General features: G+C 37.4%; 1 protein-coding gene across 5 annotated transcripts in view; it reads left to right on the plus strand.

Annotated features, from left to right (window-relative positions):
* ZMYM4 (zinc finger MYM-type containing 4) overlaps positions 1-20,018 on the plus strand; it is a 177,839-nt gene continuing 157,821 nt past the window's right edge. For 3 of the 5 annotated variants that reach the window (XM_059918890.1, XM_059918919.1, XM_059918911.1), the window contains exon 1: positions 159-287. In XM_059918890.1, coding sequence (XP_059774873.1) covers positions 249-287 — 39 coding nt within the window. In that variant the 5' untranslated portion in view covers positions 159-248. Of the gene's footprint in view, positions 288-20,018 lie in introns of all 5 variants that reach the window. The other 2 variants (XM_059918928.1, XM_059918947.1) reach the window with 2 other exon arrangements.

The raw sequence follows: 20,018 nt of genomic DNA on the forward strand, positions 1-20,018 counted from the left end.
TCCCGGCCCCCCCCCCCCCCCCCTTTTCCCGGGCAGGCCCTACCGCCTACGCGCGCACCCGTGGGATCTCAAGATCTCCGACCCGGCGCGCGGCATCCACCCCCTCCCCACTCTAAGCGCCAGTCTCGGCCAGGTCCGGGGAAGCTGCCGCGAGGCGGCCGTGCCTGCAGTGTGGGCGGGGGCCGGGGGCCCGAGAGGTTCCGCCGCCACAGCGCTGGGAGCCGCAGTGGTTCCGAGCGGGGCCCAACATGGCGGAGAGAGAGGTGGAGTCCAGCCCCCGAAAGAGGGTAGGTGAGGTGAGGCAGAACTCGGGCGGCGGGCGGCGGGCGGCGGGGGGCGGGGCGGGGGCCGCGTCCCGGGGTCGGGGCCGGGAATGGGCCATGCGTAGGCTCGTGGAGGGGTCGCCGAGGCCCGGTTCGGAAAAGGTTGCGGGCAGGACTGAGGCAACCTTGGGTCTGGAGCGCGCTTAGAGTGGTCCTTCGGCAGGTGGGACAAAGATTTGCTGCTGGTTGGGAGGGGGAGGGGCGGGGGCTGTTGTTTGTGTTTTTTTATTTTTCCAACACTGGGGGTGGGTTATTTGGGCCAGGGGAGGGAAGGTGTCAGAGACTTAAGTGCATCTTTGGTGAACCAGAGTCTGGAAGTTTAACAGGAGAGAGGTCAGGTGGGGGTGGTGGTGGCGGGAATGAGTGGTGGAGGGATCTTCGGTGATACCATCGCGAATTCATTTTCCTGCCTCCTTTCCCCTCCCCCCCAACCGTTATCAAGACCAAGGTGGAGGTGGTGCACTTACCTGAGAAGAAGTGGGGTCGTTGGCATGCCCTGATGTATGAGAAAGATTTTGGCAACTATCAATGTCATTTTCTAGTCTAGCCCCTTTACCAACATTTAAGAACGTGGAAGAGTGTGACAAGTTTTGTCATATCAAGGATGTACCCAAACAACCTGCAGAGGCGAAGCCAATTCCACATAGTTGTTGAGTGCCTTTTAAAGTTTGTCTTGAAACTTTTCTTATTTAATTGAGTGATTTTTTTTTTCAGATGGAGAATAATACAGTACTGTCGATTGAGCAGTATTTTTAGACTTTTTCTTTTACCCCCCGCCGCCCTCCCGCTTAGCGTGTTAAGCAGTAAGTTTACTACCAGGAATCTTCCTTTTTGTGAACGGTATCAAAATGAAGTTAGTGTTAAGCCAACTGCTTAAAAAATTACTGCGTAATCTTTATTGAGAATGCCCTTTCGATTTATCATAAAGTTAGCAATCTCATATAGATAATACAACTAACATTTTGAGTGCTTACCATGTGCCTAGCACTGTGCTTTATAGGAAGAATTAAACCTCATATTTACTATGTGAAACCCATTTTGCAGATGAGGAAATGTAGGCGTAGAGGGATTAAATAGTTAAGATCAGATAGCTAGTTAAGAGGTTGAGCTGGGATTTGAATCCATGTTTGTCCAAACTACGGTGCTTGTTTTGGATGCCACATAGGAGTTTTTAAAATCTATGTTTCTCTCCTTAAAAGCTTAAAGGGTAAATAACGAGGGAAGTGTCAAGCAGTATTTTTTCCACAATTTATTAGGAAAATATTTTCAACTACGTAGCTGAAAAAATTTACAGGGAGTGTCCATAGTATCCACCATCTAGATTCTACCATTAACATTTTGCTATACTTGTTTTATCACATATTTATCCACATTTATCTCTTTATTCATCAGTTCTTATTTTAATGCATTTCACTGTGGTATTGAGCAATTAAAATTTATTGTTGATAGTCTTAGGTTTATAAAATTTTAGATCTCCCTCATGCAATAATTAGATCTTCCTCATACATAGGACAAATTAAGCTGTGTGATAGTATGTCCAGATAGTTCACTTAGTATAAATGTTGGTTATGGAATGCACGTGTTTTGAAATTTTAAATTGTTCTTCATGCTGTGAGCCAGTTTTAAACTGGATCCTCATTATGCTTGAGTGAAGGCGTATGGCATGTGGTCCACCAATTAAAATGTATAGAATAAATTATTTTAGATGTGTAATGTTTATTCAAGGAGGTCTCTGAATCCAGTTACTACTAATGCTGTTGTCATTCACAGTATAAGGTAGAATGTTTTAGAAAACATCTATGTGCTTTGGTAACAAATTCAACTAGATATTAAGTACTTCTTTCTCTTCTAATACACCTAAAAGGTGCCACACTGGTAGCAGTCTAAACTTTATTATTTTTTAACAGTATGTAATATACAGAGCACTCGTACAGGTTTTCCCCATTATTTTATCAGTTTTATTGTGGAGGAAGGTTACAGTCAGTGTCTTTTAGGCTCCATAATCCATTTTGGTTTTGATAGTTTGGTTAGAATGTTCAGTAGAGTTGTCTTAAATGGTACACATGGTGCATGTGCTTTTTTTCCTTCATTTTTTGTCTGTGCCTGTGCTTAAACTCCACATGGATTCCATATGTGTACTCCAAGCAGATTAGTGGGGACTGTGTACAAAAGTACAGTATCTTATAAAATAGTTTGCCTTGAGGTAGTTAAACAAACTACGTAGGCCTAGATAATAAGTTTAGATTATTTAATCTGAAATTTCATTGATGACATGGTATTGTATTTATGATGCTTACTGCCTTTGACTTTTATAATCATAAGTCACAAAAAATTATTGAGTACCTGTGCTAGTTCATGAACTATATGCTAGGCATTGTGCTGTGGTATATGGTATTTATGGTCATTTAGAATTATATATTCTGACTCTTCTGCTATATTGTGAACTCCATAAGGGTAGGGCCATTATATGCTTTTTGCATCTCCAACACCTATGACCTTCACATAATAATAACTCAAAAATTGATTTTTGGTAAGAAAAGTTTACCTGTTGCATTAGAGGCTCTATGGCTTGGGTACCAAGTTATCTGGTTTGTAATTCTGGGACCTTCAGTTATCTTTCATATCACCCATTACACCCTAAGTTCTCTTCTGTGAATCCAGATTTAAGGATCTTGTGATTGTTCTGGATTACGGTTAGATGGGAGAGTGTGTTTTTAAAACCACTGAATTAACAACCTTAAATTCTTTGTAGGTCTGCCTGGTGTCTTATGTTTGTGGGCACTTAGGCCAATAGGTATTAATTAGGTAAGATTGATTTGATTGTATTCAGACTATATCTGAATGCCAGTCTCTCAATTTGTGAACATGGGGAAGCTGAATATGTGGGTGGGTGAGCACTACATCCATCTATCATCTCTCCCTTAGAAAGAACCAAGTTCAAATGAAGGCCAGTATTTTTTTTTTTTTAAGGCACTGAGGTTTTTTTTTTTTTTTGATGTGGACCATTTTTAAAGTCTTTATTGAATTTAGTTACAATATTGCTTCTGTTTTATGTTGTTTTGGTTTTTTGGCTGTGAGGTATGTGGGATCTTAGCTCCCTGACCAGGGATCAAACCCGCACCCCCTGCATTGGAAGGCGAAGTCTTAACCACTGGACCGCCAGGGAAGTCTCTGAAAGCCAGTATTATACACACACACACTCACACTCTCTTACGTTAAAGTCAGGATACTTTTGAGATATTATTTATGAGTTCTTTTAAAGACTGTAAAATTTTTATTTTCTGAAATAAGTTTTAAAATTCATTATGTAGGCTTGTAAGTAGAGGGGTTATTTTATGCATGGTTATTATAATAAACTATTAGAAGCATGAGATCTAACTAAATCTGGTGGCCAAATTTTTTTGTGAAATCCCTTTATCTTTTCAAAGGTTACATACAAAATAATAATAACTTTTGTAAATGTATGTGTTATTACCTGGTCTAGTAAGTTGTGTCCATTTTCATACTTAAACTTTTCTGTATATTAAATTTGAGGTATATGTGTTTGGCATGCTTAATAGAGAGAGAAAGCATATGTATAAGTAGCATGCTTCCATTTTTGTAAAAACAAAGTGATCTTTCTTCCTCACATATGTGTCTATACTTGTATATGTATGAGCTTGGAGAAACTTGTGGAGGACACATGTCAGGCTGTTACCATTGATTACCTTCAGCAGGTGGGGATGAGAAAGGAAAGGGAGACTAAGGGGGAGAATTTTGCAAAATGGAAAAATACTCGGGGTATAATATTAAGTGAAAATGCAATCTATTTTGTTATTGTAAGTATGTAAAAATTGAACATGCATGTAGATAGGAATAGACAATAACATGAACAAATGAAAACATTGATTTTACTACTGATGGAATTATGGAGAAGTTTTGTTTTGGATTTCCATTATTTTAATATTTTATAATAAAATAATTGCAAAAGGTTTATCCCTCTTAATTCCTTAATGAACTTCTTATCTTTTGTCTTTTGGCTAAATGTGTTGCTTAAAAACATGGTGGTACATATCATTAAAAATATTTGCAGATCGTGTACACAGTGTAAGTTATCTACTTTAAGAATGCATTGGCTCTTCGTATAGAGAGCATTTCGAAGAGACCATTCTAGTGTTGACAGTGATCCTGAATTGTTTTCACAGTGCCCATCTTGTAACTAGCAGAGGCTTCTGTAAATAATGATAATACCTGGTATTTATAAACATTTTAATTTCCAGTCATTCTAAATATTTTATATGTAGTATGTTTTTTAATCCTCATTAATTCCATAAATAGTAGTTACTATTACTGTCCCATTTTATAAATGAGGAAACTGCAGCACAGGGAGAGCTCAAGGTCATGATATAATAGGCTAAACCAGGATCAAGTACCACTTGAAAAATTGTACTGTTTGATAAATAGTATAGGTTAGAATTCTTTATAATAACATGCAGTAATTAATAAACATACATTAGTTATTAATACATATGATATATGGTAATATGTGTAAATAATAGTATAGGTTCAGAATTCATTATTTGGAATTTTTGGTTGTTAAAATAATATTGAATTAAGGACTTCGCTGGTGGTCCAGTGGTTAAGACTCCACACTTCCTCTACAGAGGGCGCAGGCTTCGATCCCTGGTTGGGGAACTAAGATCCTGCATGCCGCGGTGCGGCCCCCTCAGAAAAAAACCAGGAAGAAACAAAACAAAAAACATTGAATTATATTTAAATCAAATCGATGTAAATTACTTATCAGGAAGCATCAAATTAACTTTCTACCTATGAAATATATCTTGAGATAACCTTAAAACACATGCAACTCATGTTTATTTTTAAGAAATATACACCAAATATTTTAAAGCTATGATTCATTTTAAAGATAAAGCTTATGCTTCCTTTGAAAATGGAATGATTTTTTTTTTTTTTTAGGATTTATTGATTGATTGATTGATTGTTATGTTGGGTCTTCGTTTCTGTGCTAGGGCCCTCTTTAGTTGCGGCAAGGGGGGGCCACTCTTCATCGCGGTGCGCGGGCCTCTCACTATCGTGGCCTCTCTTGTTGTGGAGCATAGGCTCCAGACGCGCAGGCTCAGTAGTTGTGGCTCACGGGCCTAGCCGCTCCGCGGCATGTGGGATCTTCCCAGACCAGGGCTCGAACCCGTGTCCCCTGCATTAGCAGGCAGATTCTCAACCACTGCGCCACCAGGGAAGCCTTCTCTGGATATTTATAAGATATTTTTGAGTTCTGTATTAGGAGACCAACTTTTAAAGAAGACTGACTACTACTACTTTTTAAAAAAGACTGACATTTCCCTTAAATATTCTGATTATTTTACTATGAGTTAACAGTATGTAATTATTGTAGCAAAAGAAAGAAAAAGAAAGCATTTTAACATAGTATTGGGCTCTACCATACAAAATTGCTAATATTTGACGTACAGAAATGCCTTTTCATATGGCTCAACCCAATAGTAAGAGCATGGGCTTTTCAAAGTCCGGTTATGTTCATCCTCTGGTATTTAGCAATAATATACCCACAGTCACTTTCTTATGCTTAGGGAATACTTATAATGTTATTTTAATTTCATTCTTATCGTTCTGGGCTCCCAGAATCTTGAGTTAGCTGCCTTCCTGCCTTTGACCAAAGACAGTACCTGAACAAACCTTTTTTGTCCAACATATAGGCTACCCACTAACCTTTGAGGTCAAAGATCACATGTGTTCATCTTTCTTTACATTTCCCAAAATGTCTTACAAATTTATATATATACACTCACATGCATACTACACATTTATAGGCAAAATTAAAAAACTTTGTTTCATAATTCCATATCAATATAGGATATGAAATATAGATTGGTACAATAAACCCCATGTTCTTAATACCCAGTTTTGACAACTGAACAGTTATCAACATTTTGCCATTCCTGTCTCATCTAACTTTTTCCTTCCTTTCTCTTTTTTTCCTTTTCTTTCTTTGATGAAATAACTTCAAAGAAATCTCAGGTATCACATCATTTAATCTATAAATACTTCTGTATGTATTTCTAACAGATAAGAAAAAAAAAAACCAACCACAATACTATCATACCTAACAAAATTAAGAGTTTCTTAATCTAGTTCAGATTTCTCTGATTCTTTAAATGTCTTTTTACAATTGGTTTGTTTAAATCGCTCTCCAAATGAGATTTACTATTTCATTTGGTTTATATGTCTCTTAAGTTTCTGTTAACTTTAACCATCCCCCCCATCCCCCGTCCCCTATAGCCCCTGCACTTTTTCTCATGCTATTTATTTGTTTAAAAAACTAGCGCATTTGTCCAGGAAAATTTACCACATTCTGGTTTTGGCTGATCGAGTTCTCGTGGTGTTTAACGTGTTCAATTACCCTTCATATTTTCCACAAAATAGTTAGATATAGAGCAGTGGTTCTCTATTTTGGCTGAAACATTAGAATTACGTGGCGAGCTCTTAAATATCCTGATTCCCAGGTCAATTAAATCAGAATTCATAGGGTGGATTCTAGGCATCAGTATTTTAAAAAATTTCCCAAGTGATTTCAGTCTGTAGCCAAGGTTGAGAACTTGAATTGGTAGAGCTTTATGAGATTTAGGTTCAGTTTCTTTGGAAAGAAAAATTCATAAATAGAGTGATTGTATAATTTATTTTCCATCAGACAATTTTAAGAATGAAAGGGTGTGCTATTTAATAATTACAGTGGGACAATAGCCATGAACTGGGACTGTCCTGGACTAATTAGGACGTATAGTCACTCTATTAGGTGATGCTGCAAATTCTTAATTGCATCATTCCAGGAGGCAACTGAACAGTTATCAATATTTTGCCATTCCTTTCTCATCTAACTTCTTCCTTCCTTTCTTTTTCTTTTTTTCCTTTCTTTTCTTTTCTTTCCTTGCTCCCTCCCTTCTTTCCTTCCTTTCTATGAAATAACTTCAAAGAAGTCTCAGGTATCACATCATTTAATCTATAAGTACTTCTGTATGTATTTCTAACAGATAAGAATTAAAAAAAAAATACAACCACAATACTGTTATACCTAACAAAATTAAGAGTTCCTTAATCCAGTTCAGATTTCTTTGATTCTTTAAATGTCTTTTTACAATTGGTTTGTTTAAATCACTATCCAAATGAGATTTACCATTTCATTTGGTTTATATGTCTCTTAAGTTTCTGCTGGTTGTCACACTTAGTGATACTAAAATTGATCAGTTTAGGTTCTGTCAGGAGAATCCAACATAGTTCTTAACTTTTCACCTAATGGATTTATCAGCCATTGATGATTGTTGCCTAGATCCATTATTTCATTAGAAGAGTGATTTTCTATCATTTCTCCTATATTTATTCATTGGAATTCTTTCATAAAGAGTTCCTTTATCAATTATTTGGTTACCCTGTAAAATCATTTATACAGGAGAAGCAGAATAAATGCTTCTTTTTTCCCCTTTACCAATTTTCAGAAGAATGAATTGACACCTTAGCAAATCCCAAAATTGAGGTTTGGGAGGGGATACCACTATGAACTCATGAATTTTAATATAGTTTATATATTTAAATTTATTGTGGTTAGTATTCTTTTTGATGTTTAAATTTGTCATATTTTTGATCAGTGGGTGTCTGTATTAGTTTCCGAAGGCTGCCATACCAAATTACTACCAACTTGGCTTAAAACAACAGAAATTTGTTATCTCAGAGTTCTGGAGGCTGCCTGTCTGAAAATAAGGTGTTGGCAAGGCAGTGTTCTCTCTGAAGGCTCTAGGAAAGAATCCTTCCTTGCCTCTTCCAGCTTCTTGTGGATTGATTTGTGTTCCTTGATTTGTGGCAGTATAACTCCAGTTTCTGCCTCCATCTTCACACTGCCGCCTTCTTTCTATGTCTTTCAGTGTCTTCTAAGGATACTCTTCATTGGATTTAGGGTCCATCCTAATTCAGGATGCTCTCATCTCAGGATCCTTACCTTAATTACATCTGCAAAACCCATTCTGCACACATTCTGAGGTTCTGGGTGGACATGTCTTTTAGGGGCCACAATTCAACCCACTACAGTCCGCCCTTTTGTCCCCAAACTTCATGTCCATTCTGCATGCAAAATACATTCACCTCATCTCAACACCCCAAAAGTCTCAACTCATTACAACATGAATTTTTAAGCCCAACTCATCTAATATCATCATCTCAAAAAGTCCCAAATCTCAGTATCTCAACCATCTAAATTAGGTATAGGTGTGACTCTGGGTATGATCCATCTGGAGTAAAATTTCTCTTTATGTGTGGACCTGTGAAACCAGAAAACAAATTTTCTACTTCCAAAATACAATTGTGGGACAAGCATAGCATGGACATTGCTTTTCTAAAAGGAAGAAAATGGAAGGAATAAAGGGATCACTAGTCCTAATCAAGTTCAGAACCCACCAGGACAAGAGAATAATTCTCAAGATCTGAGAATAATTCTCTGTGACTTGATCTTCTGCCCTCTGGGTCCATGGAGGCACTATTGACCCCTGTTTTGGGCCTGCTTCTCTAGCCTCTGCCTTTGTGCCTGTGACTCTGTCTTTGGAGTCATTTTTCTTTTTCTTGAAGAGTAGCACTTGTTGGCAGCTGAGTAACTTTATTAGCTCTTTCCTGCCCATAGAATTCCAGAAGTCAGTTTTTTTTTTTCCATTTTGTCTAGTCTCTTCCTTTAAGAACAGTCTGGCCGTGTTTTTTCTGGTTTAATAATGCTCAAAAACCTGTGACTCTCCTCTATATATTAAGGGTATCCACACAGTTAGAAAAGATAGTTCTTCACAAATCTTTCCTGGATAACCCCATCTCTATTCCTGACTTAAGTTGAGATGATTAATTGGATCCATGAGTCACACACTTAATATCTTCAGTAAATGGTTGCCCAGCTACACCCTTCATCCTCTCACTAGAGCACACTTTTCTTATAATGGATTTCCTAATTTTAGCATCCTTTGCAATCTGGATAGGCTCAAATCATTAAGAGTTGTTTCCTTTTTGCTTAATGGTTCCTTCTTTAGTTTACCTCTTTCCTTTCCCTTTTTCCTATAAGCAGCAAGGGGTATCCAGGCTCACCTCAACACTTTGCTTAGAAATCTCCAAGTTCATTGCTTCCAAGTTCTGCCTTCTACGTAACAGTAGAACACAATTCAGCTGAGTTTCCTGCTCCTTTCTAACAAGGATCACCGTCTAGTTCCCAGTAACATATTCTTCATTTCCCTCTGAGATCTCACCAGAAGCACCCTTAACATATTTTTTTCCAACATTCTGTTCATAGTATATGTATTCTCTAAAGTAATAGTAGCTTTCGCTTTTTTGCTCCTCACTTCTTTCTGAACCTTCATTAGAATTGGTGAATACAGATATGTCTATATTTGTACCAACCATCTCTTAAAGGCAATCTAGACTTTTTCTATCATGCTTCTCAAAATTCATCCACCTTCTACCCATTTCCCAATTCTAAAGTTACTTCCACATTTTTAGGTATTTATTACAGCAGCACGCCACCTCTGTGCACCAAAATCTGTATTATTTTCCTAGATTTGGCATACCTCACCAGAAACTTAGTGGCTTAAAACAGCAGAAATTTATTTTGCATGGTTCTGGAGGCCAGAAGTCCAAAATCAAGGCATCAGCAGGACCATGCTGTCTCTGAAGACTCGGAAAGAATCCTTTGTCTCTTCCAACCTCTGGTGGACCCAGGTGTTCTTTGATTTTTGTGGCAGCATTACTCCAGTCTCTGCCTCCACCACCTTCACATGGCTTCCTGTCTCTGTTTCTTTTCTGTCTAAGGATGATCTTCATTGGATTTAGGGCCCACCCTAATCCAGGGTGATTTCATCTCAAGATCTTTATATTAATTACATCTGCAAAGAAGTTTATTTCAAAAAGATCATATTCTTAGATTCTGGGTGGACATATCTTTTGGGGGCCACAATTCAGCCTACAGCAGGGTCTTTAAGGTTAGTACCTGAATCCTTTTTAAAAATTGTTATTATTTTATATTTAAACAATTGACTTAAAATTTTGTAATGTCTTAAAATATACATAACATAAAATTTATCATTTTAATCATTTAAAGTTTATAATTCAGTGGCATTAAGTACATTAACAATGTTGTGCAACTATCACCACTGTTTCATCCCAAACAGAAACTTTGTATGTACATTAAGGCATAGCTCTCCATTGCCTTTCCCTCCAGCCCTTGGTGTGTTTTCTGCCTATTCTAATCAGAATTTACCTATTCTAGGTATTTCATATAAGTGAAATCATAAATATTTGACCTTTGGTGTCTTAGTTCACTTAGCATAATGTTTTCAAGATTTATCCATGTTGAAGCATGTATCAGAACTTCATTTTTTTAATGGCCTAATATAGTCCATTGTATGTATGTAACACGTTTTGTTAATCTGTTCCTCTGTTGTTTGACGCTTGGGTTGTTGCTACCTTTACGTTGCTGTAACCATTGCCGTACAAGTATCTGAGTTCCTGCTTTCAGTTGTTTTGGTTATGTACCAAGAAATGGATTTGCTGGGTCATATAGAAATTCTATGTCTATCTTTTTGAGGAATCACCAGACTGTTTTCCACAGAGGCTGCACCCATTTCCATTCTCACTAGCAATGCATGGGGGTTCTGATTTCTCTACATCCTCTCTAATGCTTGTTCTTTTCTTTTGGTAATAGCTATCCTAGTGGGTGTGAAGTGGCATCTCATTGCGGGTTTTTTTCTCCTGTTTTATTGAGGTATAATTGACGTACAGGATTGTATAAGTTTAAGGTGTACAGCATAATGATCTGACTTACATACATCATGAAATGATCATCACAATAAATTTAGTGAGCATCCATCATCTCGTATAGATACAAACTTAAAGAAATAGAAAAAAAATTTTTTTCTTGTGATGAGAACTCTTAGGCCTTATTCTCTTAACAACTTTCATGTGTAACATACAGCAGTATTAATTATATTTATCATGTTGTATGTTACATTCATTGTGGTTTTGATTTTTTTTTCAAGTATAGTTGATTTACAATGTTCAGGTGTACAGTAGAGTGATTCAGTTATACATGTATATATTCTTTTTCAGATTCTTTTCCATTATAGGTTATTACAAGATTTTTTTTTTTTAAAGACTCTTTTTTTTTTTTTAAAGGAATTCCTTTATTTTTATTATTTATTTATTTATTCATTTATTTTTGGCTGTGTTGGGTCTTCGTTTCTGTGCAAGGGTTTTCTCTAGTTGCGGCAAGCGGGGGCCACTCTTCATCGCGGTGCGCGGGCCTCTCACTATCGCGGCCTCTCTTGTTGCGGAGCACAAGCTCCAGATGCGCAGGCTCAGTAGTTGTGGCTCACGGGCCCAGTTGCTCCGCGGCATGTGGGATCTTCCCAGACCAGGGCTCGAACCCATGTCCCCTGCATTGGCAGGCAGATTCTCAACCACTGCGCCACCAGGGAAGCCCTATTACAAGATATTGAATATACTTCCCTGTGCTCTACAGCAGGTCCTTGTTGTTCATCTGTTTTATATATGGTAGTATGTATCTGTTAATCCCAAATTCCTAATTTATCCCTCATTGTGGGTTTTTGTTTGTTTTGCCCTAGCGGCTTGGGGATTTTAGTTCTCCGACCAGGGATTGAAGCTGGGCCCTTGGCAGTGAGAGCACAGTCTTTTTAAATAAAATTTATTTATTTATTTATTTATTTTTGGCTGCGTTGGGTCTTGGTTGCTGCGCGGGCTTTCTCTAGTTGCGACGAGCGGGGGCTGTTCTTTGTTGCGGTCCACGTGCTACTCATTGTGGTGGCTTCTCTTGTTGCGGAGCATGGACTCTAGGTGCATGGGGTTTAGTAGCTGTGGCTTGCGGGCTCTAGAGTGCAGGCTCAGTAGTTGTGGTGCATGGGCTTAGTTGCTCCACAGCATGTGGGATCCTCCCAGACCAGGGATTGACCCCATATCCCCTGCATTGGCAGGCGGATTCTTAACCACTGCACCACCAGGCAAGTTTCGAGAGCACGGAGTCTTAACCACTGGACTGCCAGGGAAGTCCCTTGTTTACACTGTTTTGATTACTGTAGCTTTGTAGGAAGTTTGAAATTGGAAAGTGTAAGTCCTCCAACTTTGTTTTTTGTTCTTTTTTTCAAGATTGTTTTGGCTACTTGGGGTCTTTTAAAATTCCATATGAAATTTAGGATTTTTTTCTGTCTCTGCGAAAAGTGCCATTTGAATTTTGATAGGGATTGCATTGAATCTGTCAATCTCTTGGGTAGTATTTTTCATCCCAACACTATTAAATGTCCCAATAAATGGGATGTCTTCCAATTTATTTAGGTCTTCTTTAATTTCTTTCAGCAATGTTTTGTACAAAGGTGTGCTCAGTGTGTAAGTTTTACACCTCCTTGGTTAAATTTTTCGAAGTATCAGTGAGTGTAATACACCACATTGATAGAATGAAGGAAAGAAACACATGATTATATTTGTTGATATAGGAAAAAAAGCATTTGAAAAATAAACCAACACCTTTTATAAAAGCACTCAAGAAACTAGGAATAGAAGGGAACTTTCTCAACATGATAAAGGCCATATATGAAAAATTGTAGCTAACATCATATTTGATGATGAAAGACTGAAAATTTTTCTCCTCAGAATAGGAATAAGACAAGCCCTATTTTGGCATTTCTACTCAATGTATATGAAGTTTTAGCCTGAGCAGTTAGGCAAGAAAGAAATAAAAGACATCCAAATTGGAAAGAAAGAAGTAAAACTGTATTTAGAGGACATGATCATGTATGTGGAAACCTCTAAAAATCTACCCCCCACCAAAATCAAACCCTGTGAGAAATTCAAAAAAGTTCAGGGTAAAAAAAGCAACACAAAAAAATCAGTTGTATTTCTACACACTAGTAATGAACAATCCTGAAAGGAGATCAAGAAAATGATTTCATTATTAGCATCAAAAAGAATAAAATACTTAGACACCTGTATCCTTTTGACTTAACTCCAGTAGTCCTTGAAAGAGTCTTCCCTTTTTGGCCAAAAAGATGTTTCTAGGCTCATCCTGTACATTACCATTTCAGATTTGGAATTAACTCCAAGAACTTCCTTTCAGTGGGAAATGGTAGTTATAGACTACAGTTTGAACTCAGGCAAGCCTTTTGACTTTGGAGTTGTTTTGAGATGGTATCAGCTGTATATTTCCCGTTCACTCCTCAGCCACATCTGCTTTTCCTTCTGTTTCACCACTGAAATTCTCTTTTTTTTTTTTTTTTTAATTTTTATTGGAGTATACAGTTGCTTTACAATGTTGTGTTAGTTTCTACTGTACAGCAGAGTGAATCAGCTATATGTATACATATAGCCCCTCTTTTTTGGATTTCCTTCCCATTTAGGTCACCACAAAGCATTTAGTAGAGTTCCCTGTGTTATACAGTAGATTCTCATTAGTTATCCATTTTATACATAGTATCGGTAGTGTATATATGTCAATCCCAATCTCCCAGTTCATCCCACCCCCTGGAAATTCTTTTTAAGATCACTGAAATGATCCAATAATCACCAAATCTAATTGATGCTTTTTTTGAACTTTCCCTTTTTTTTTAAAATTAATTTATTTTTTTATCTTATTTTTGGTTGCGTTGGGTCTTCATTGCTGCGTGTGGGCTTTCTCTAGTTGTGGCGAGCGGGGGCTACTCTTCCTTGCGGTGCATGGGCTTCTCATCGCAGTGGCTTCTCTTTTTCTGGAGCATGGGCTCTAGGCAGATGAGCTTCAGTAGTTGTGGGGGGTGGGCTCAGTAGTTGTGGCACGCGGGCTTAGTTGCTCCGCGGCATGTGGGATCTTCCCGGACTAGGGCTTGAACCCTTGTCCCCTGCATTGGCAGGCGGATTCTTAACCACTGTGCCACCAGGGAAGCCTCTCCTTTTTGATCTTTGTTAGACATCTGACCCTATTGCCCACTCCTTCCTTGAAACTTCTCCCTTATTTAGAAGAAGGTATTCGCATGGTTCTTCTCTTGAATTGCTTCTTTTCAGTCATTTTAACTCTTTGTTTGCCCAGTAGGTCTTGTTCCCTCAGCCTGTATTTTTTTTGGGTAATCCCTTCTACAGTGATTTTAACCACTACCCATTAAATACATTATGTGATTTCCTTTCTTCTTTGCTTCGCTGTTGTCTCTAAAACTCAAAATCAGTGTTTCCAAATGTGAGCTTTGACTTGTATTTTGATGTCTTACAAATATTGCTAAGTCAGTATGCCTAAAATGGAAGAACTCTCTATATCCTTGACAAGTACTTACTCTCCCAAATAGTGCTCTGTTCCTTCTTAACCTGTTTTTCTTCCTGTGTTATCTCACCCAAGTTAGAAACTCTGAGTTATCTTGCTTCTTCCCTTTCTCTTATTAATCCAGGTTTTGTTTTTGATTTTGTTTATTTATTTATGGCTGTGTCGCATTTTCATTGCTGCGTGCGAGCTTTCTCTAGTTGCGGCGAGCGGGGCTACTCTTTGTTGTGGTGCACGGGCATCTCATTGTGGTGGCTTCTCTTGTTGCGGAGCACGGGCTCTAGGCATGCGGGCTTCAGTAGTTGTGGCTCGCAGGCTCTAGAGCACAGGCTCAGTAGTTGTGGCCCACGGGCTTAGTTGCTCCGTGGCATGTGGAATCTTCCCGGACCAGGCATCAAACCCGTGTCCCCTGCATTGGCAGGTGGATTCTAAACCACTGTGCCACCAGGGAAGTCCCAACTCTCATTTTTTTATAAGGTGAATGATCCAGAAATACTAAGTTTTCAATCTTGTTGAAAGTCTTGGAAGTCCCAAGTCCCGTGATTTTTAAAACTTTATTTCTGCTGCCACCACCCTAGTTCTGGTACTTGTTTTACGTGCTTTGTCTCTTTACTTTCCTTGCCTTTACGACTTGTTTTCCCTTTCTGTTCTCTACTGTTTCCTCTACGCCATTCATTTTATACTTTGGAGACTGATTTATCTTCAGAAATGAAAATCTGTTCATCTATAAGGTAACACATTGGCTCCCTCACTACTATTCTAATTCTCCAAGATAGGTACTCTTTGGATTCTCTCCTTGTGGCAAGTGGCAGGTTGCCTCACAGTTCTTACTCTCATCCTAGAAATTTACTTTTCCTTCATGAGAGAGTTTCTTTTTGGTTATCTCTGCTACTATCATGTTAGCTTTGGTAGGGGTTCTCCTTGGGCTCTGCAGCCCAAATATGGAGACAGAATCTTTGCTTAATTCCACCCAACACAGCTGAGATCAGGCTATGATTTTTACACAAGGCTATTAAAAGTTTAGCATAGTAGGAGGGAATTAGAAAACAAATACAACTAGTTCTTATGTATGGCTGATCTAGGAGAAATGGGCAACATTTACCTACTAAGCCTTCAGCTTGTCTAGTGAGCAGAGGATATCTTTTCTTTGGAACTTGGAAGCAGTTTGAGATCTGGGGGGAAGAACTCATTCCCCCCTCCTTCTAAGGAGCTAACATACTGACCTATAATTTCTTGTTTTTTGGCTGATTAACATTAAGAATAGCAGTGCACTTCAGGAGATTCAGTCTCCTTTCTTCGGAGATGTAGTGTCATGTTAGTCTTTGGCTCCAGTGGAGCAAATAGATCAACATTAGTGTAAGAGAGATTGGTTCATTCAACAAATATTTAAGATACATTTCACACATGGTTTTAGGTGCTAGAGAAATAATAACGAACAAAAGAAAAAGTCAAGGTTTGTGCTAATGGGGGGGGGGCAAGATAGAAAATAAACAAGAAATTGATAAAATAATTTCAGGTAGTGAAGAACATAAGAGAGCACAGGATAATATGATAGTGAGTGATTGGGGTGGGAAGAAATAATGTTAGATATTTCTCTGAGAAGCCAGTTTGTGGTATTCAAATATGAGCTCTTAAAAAGATTCCTTTAGCTCCTGTGTGCAGGATGAACTTCAGGGAGCAAGATGGGCAACAGGGTCAGTTAGGAGGCTCTTTGGGTGTAATCCTTGTGTGAAGGTAACCATTGTTTGGGGTAGGTGGAGATGGTGAGAATTGGTTGTGATACATTTTGGAGATGGAGTCAGTAGGACTTGTTGATGGATGAATGTAGGAAAATAAAGAAGACTGCTGACCCCTAGGTTTTCACCTTGTTAAACTAGATAGTTGGTGGCACCATAAACTGAGGTGGGAAAACTGGAAAAGAATATACATAGTAATGAGGATGAAGGAGGAAACTATTATTTCTTTACATTAGATTACTGATTTAAATTGCTCATGAGTAGTATATAACAACTTCATTATTAAGTGTAGGTTAGAGTTTCTCAACCTCAATACCATTGACGTTTTGGACCAGGTAATTGTTTGTTTGGGGCAGGGCGAATTGTTCTGTGCATTGTGGATGTTTAGCAGCGTACCTGCACTCTATCAACTACATGCCAGTAGCCCTGATTACCCATTTGTGAGAACTAAAAATATCTCCAGGCACGGCGAGATGTCTCCTGAGGGGCAAAATTGCCCCTGGTTGAGTACCAGTTCTCTAGATATTTTTACCATATATCCTAAAGACCAAATTGTTCCAAATTGTTCCAACTACTTCTCATTCCATTCTCTTATATAAATTCTGATAATACAGCCATATTGATTGACAGGCCATTTTTCTTAACCTTTGTGCCTTTTTAAAAATCATAATATTTTATTCAAGCATAACTACTACTTATATAATTTTGTTTCCTGAATTTTTTTAACCTAAATTTTTGTTCTAAGCACTGCTTCTGTTATTAAAAATATACTTGTTAACATAACTTTAATGGCATTGTAATATTCTTTCCTACAGATAAACCATAATATAGGACTATTCTCCAGTTCTTAGGTTGTTTAAAATTATTTCCTATTAAAAATGAGGCTAACCTAGGGGAAATGCTGGGACAAGGGAGTGATAGACAAAGGGTTTGAGATTTCTTTCTGGGGTAATTAAAATATTCTAAAATTGATTGTGGTCATGGTTGTATAACTCTGAAGATGCTAACACTGATTGAATTGTGCACTTTAAATGGGTGAATTATATGGCATGTGAATTATATCTCATTGAAGTTGTTACTGAAAAAGGCTAAAGCAAACAGCATTATGTGTAATTTTTGTCTGTAACTGTGGAAGTGAAATTACTGATTCAAGGCATGGAAAAAATATATTTAAGGTTTATTGAGGTAAAATTTATGTAGAGTAAAATTTACCCTTCTTATTGTACAATTCAGTAAGTTTTGACAAATACATATATTTCAGTAGCTACCAACATAGTCAAGATGTAGAACAGTTCCATCAACCCCCAAATTCCTTCATGTCCCTTTACAGACAGCCTGTCCCCTACCTCTAGCCCCGATCTGTTTTCTTTTCTGTAATTTTGTGTTTTCAGAAAGTTGTATAAATGACATAATACAGTATGCAGCCGTATGAGTTTTGCTTCTTTCACTTAGCATAATGTATTTGAGATTCATCCATATTGTTGCATGCATCAGCAGTTGCTTTTTATTGGTGACTAACATTCTATTTTATGGATGTAGCACAATTTGTTTATCCACTTGCCAGTTGAAAGACAGTTGTATTGTTTATAGTTTTTGGTGATTATGAATAAAGTCATAATATTTGCCTATAGGTTTTTTAAAAATACTATATTATAGAAAGAATGTACTTAATACAGTAAGAATATACCTTTAACAATTAGCTGTTTCAAAAAATTTTAAAGCAAAGTATACAAATGGGAAAAAAACCTCTTCATAAGTTTATTATGTTGGGTATAATTTTTTTGTTTTTTTGGCCGCACTGTGTGCAGCATGTGGAATCTTAGTTCCCCAACCAGGCGTTGAACCTGTGCCCTCTACAGTGGAAGCCCGGAGTCTTAACCACTGGACTGCCAGGGTATAATTACCCCTGGGTATAATTTCTTTATATTTGTTCAAACTTAACCCTTTCCACAATGAATTTGGGGCAGTTCATAAAAAGATACATGAAAAAAAGATGAAAAGAAATAGGGACAGGGGAGGTGGGAGGAATTGGGAGGTTGGGATTGACACATATACACTACTGATACTATGTATAAAATAGACAACTAATGAGAACATACTGTATAGCACAGGGAACTCTGTGTAATGCACTGTGGTGACCTACCTGGGGAGGAAATCCAAAAACGAGGGGATCTGTGTATATGTATAGCTGATTCATTTTGCTGTACAGTAGAAACTAACACAACATTGTAAAGCAACTATACTCCAATAAGAATTAATTTAAAAAAAGTAGAAACAGACTTAAAAAAAAAAAAGGACTGCAGTAGGAAAATACAGATAATTCTAATGTTGTGATTGATCAGAGAATATACATAAGTGTGTGCCATTGTTAAATGGAGCAAACATTACTGGATCCGCTTAAAAAAAACAGTATTTTCTAGCAGTGATTCTAAAAGTAATTTCAGATGCGAATCTTCAGTAGGAGACACTGAGATATAAGGAACAATAACATTTTCTTTTTAACAGAAAACAACTCAATTTCTTGCTTATAGGTTTTTGTATACACATACGTTTTCATTTCCATTAGGTAAATAATTAGGTGTGGAACTGCTGGGTCATATAATGTTTCCTTACATTGCATTTTGAGAGTTATTTATGTATTTTGGCTACAAATCTTTTATTAGATATGTGTTTTGCAAATATTTTTTCCTAGTCTATGGCTCAATTTCATTTTTTTTAAAGTGTTTTTCAAAGAGCAGAAATTGAGATTGATGAATATATGCACAGACACAAATTTAATTTTGTGGGAATCAGCACATAGATCACATCAAAGGACCCAGGAGAAAACATATCATGGTGTATTTCTTTTTTCTTTCTTTTTCCTATTTTTTTCCAAAACAAGTAACTTTTTATTGAAGTATAGTTGATTTACAGTGTTGTGTTAGTTTCAGGTGTACAGCAAAGGGATCCAGTTATACATATATTTATCTATTTTTTTCAGATTCTTTTCCATTGTAGGTTATTATAAGATATTGAATGTAGTTCCCCTGTGCCATACATTAAGTCCTTGTTGTTTATTTTATATAGAGCAGTGTGTATCTGTTATTCCGAAATTCCTAATTTATCCCTTCTCCCTTTTGCCTTTTGGTAACTGTAAGCTTGTTTTCTATGTCTGTGAGTCTGTTTCTGTTTTGTAAATAAGTTCATTTGTATCATTTTTTTAGATTCCACCTATAAGTGATATATTTGTTTTCTTTTCCAACTTGCTTCACTTAGTATAATAAATTCCAGGTCCATCCCTGTTGCTGCAAATAGCATTATTTCATTCTTTTTCATGGCTGAGTAATATTCCTTTGTGTATATATGTATGTGTGTGTGTATATATATATATATATATATATATATATATACACACACACACACACACACACACATCTTCTTTATGCATTCATCTGTCGATGGACATTTAGGTTGTTTCCATGTCTTTGCTGTTGTATATAGTGCCACTGTGAACATTGTGGTGCATAAATCTTTTTGAGTTAGGGTTTTCATCTTTTCTGGATATATGCCTAAGAGTGGGATTGCTGGATCATATGGCAACACTATTTTTAGTTTTTTAAGGACTCTCTAGACTGGTCTCCATAGTGGCTACACCAGTTT

This window comes from Balaenoptera ricei, chromosome 1 (assembly GCF_028023285.1).
Source record: "Balaenoptera ricei isolate mBalRic1 chromosome 1, mBalRic1.hap2, whole genome shotgun sequence".
NCBI classification, from domain to species: Eukaryota; Metazoa; Chordata; class Mammalia; order Artiodactyla; family Balaenopteridae; genus Balaenoptera; species Balaenoptera ricei.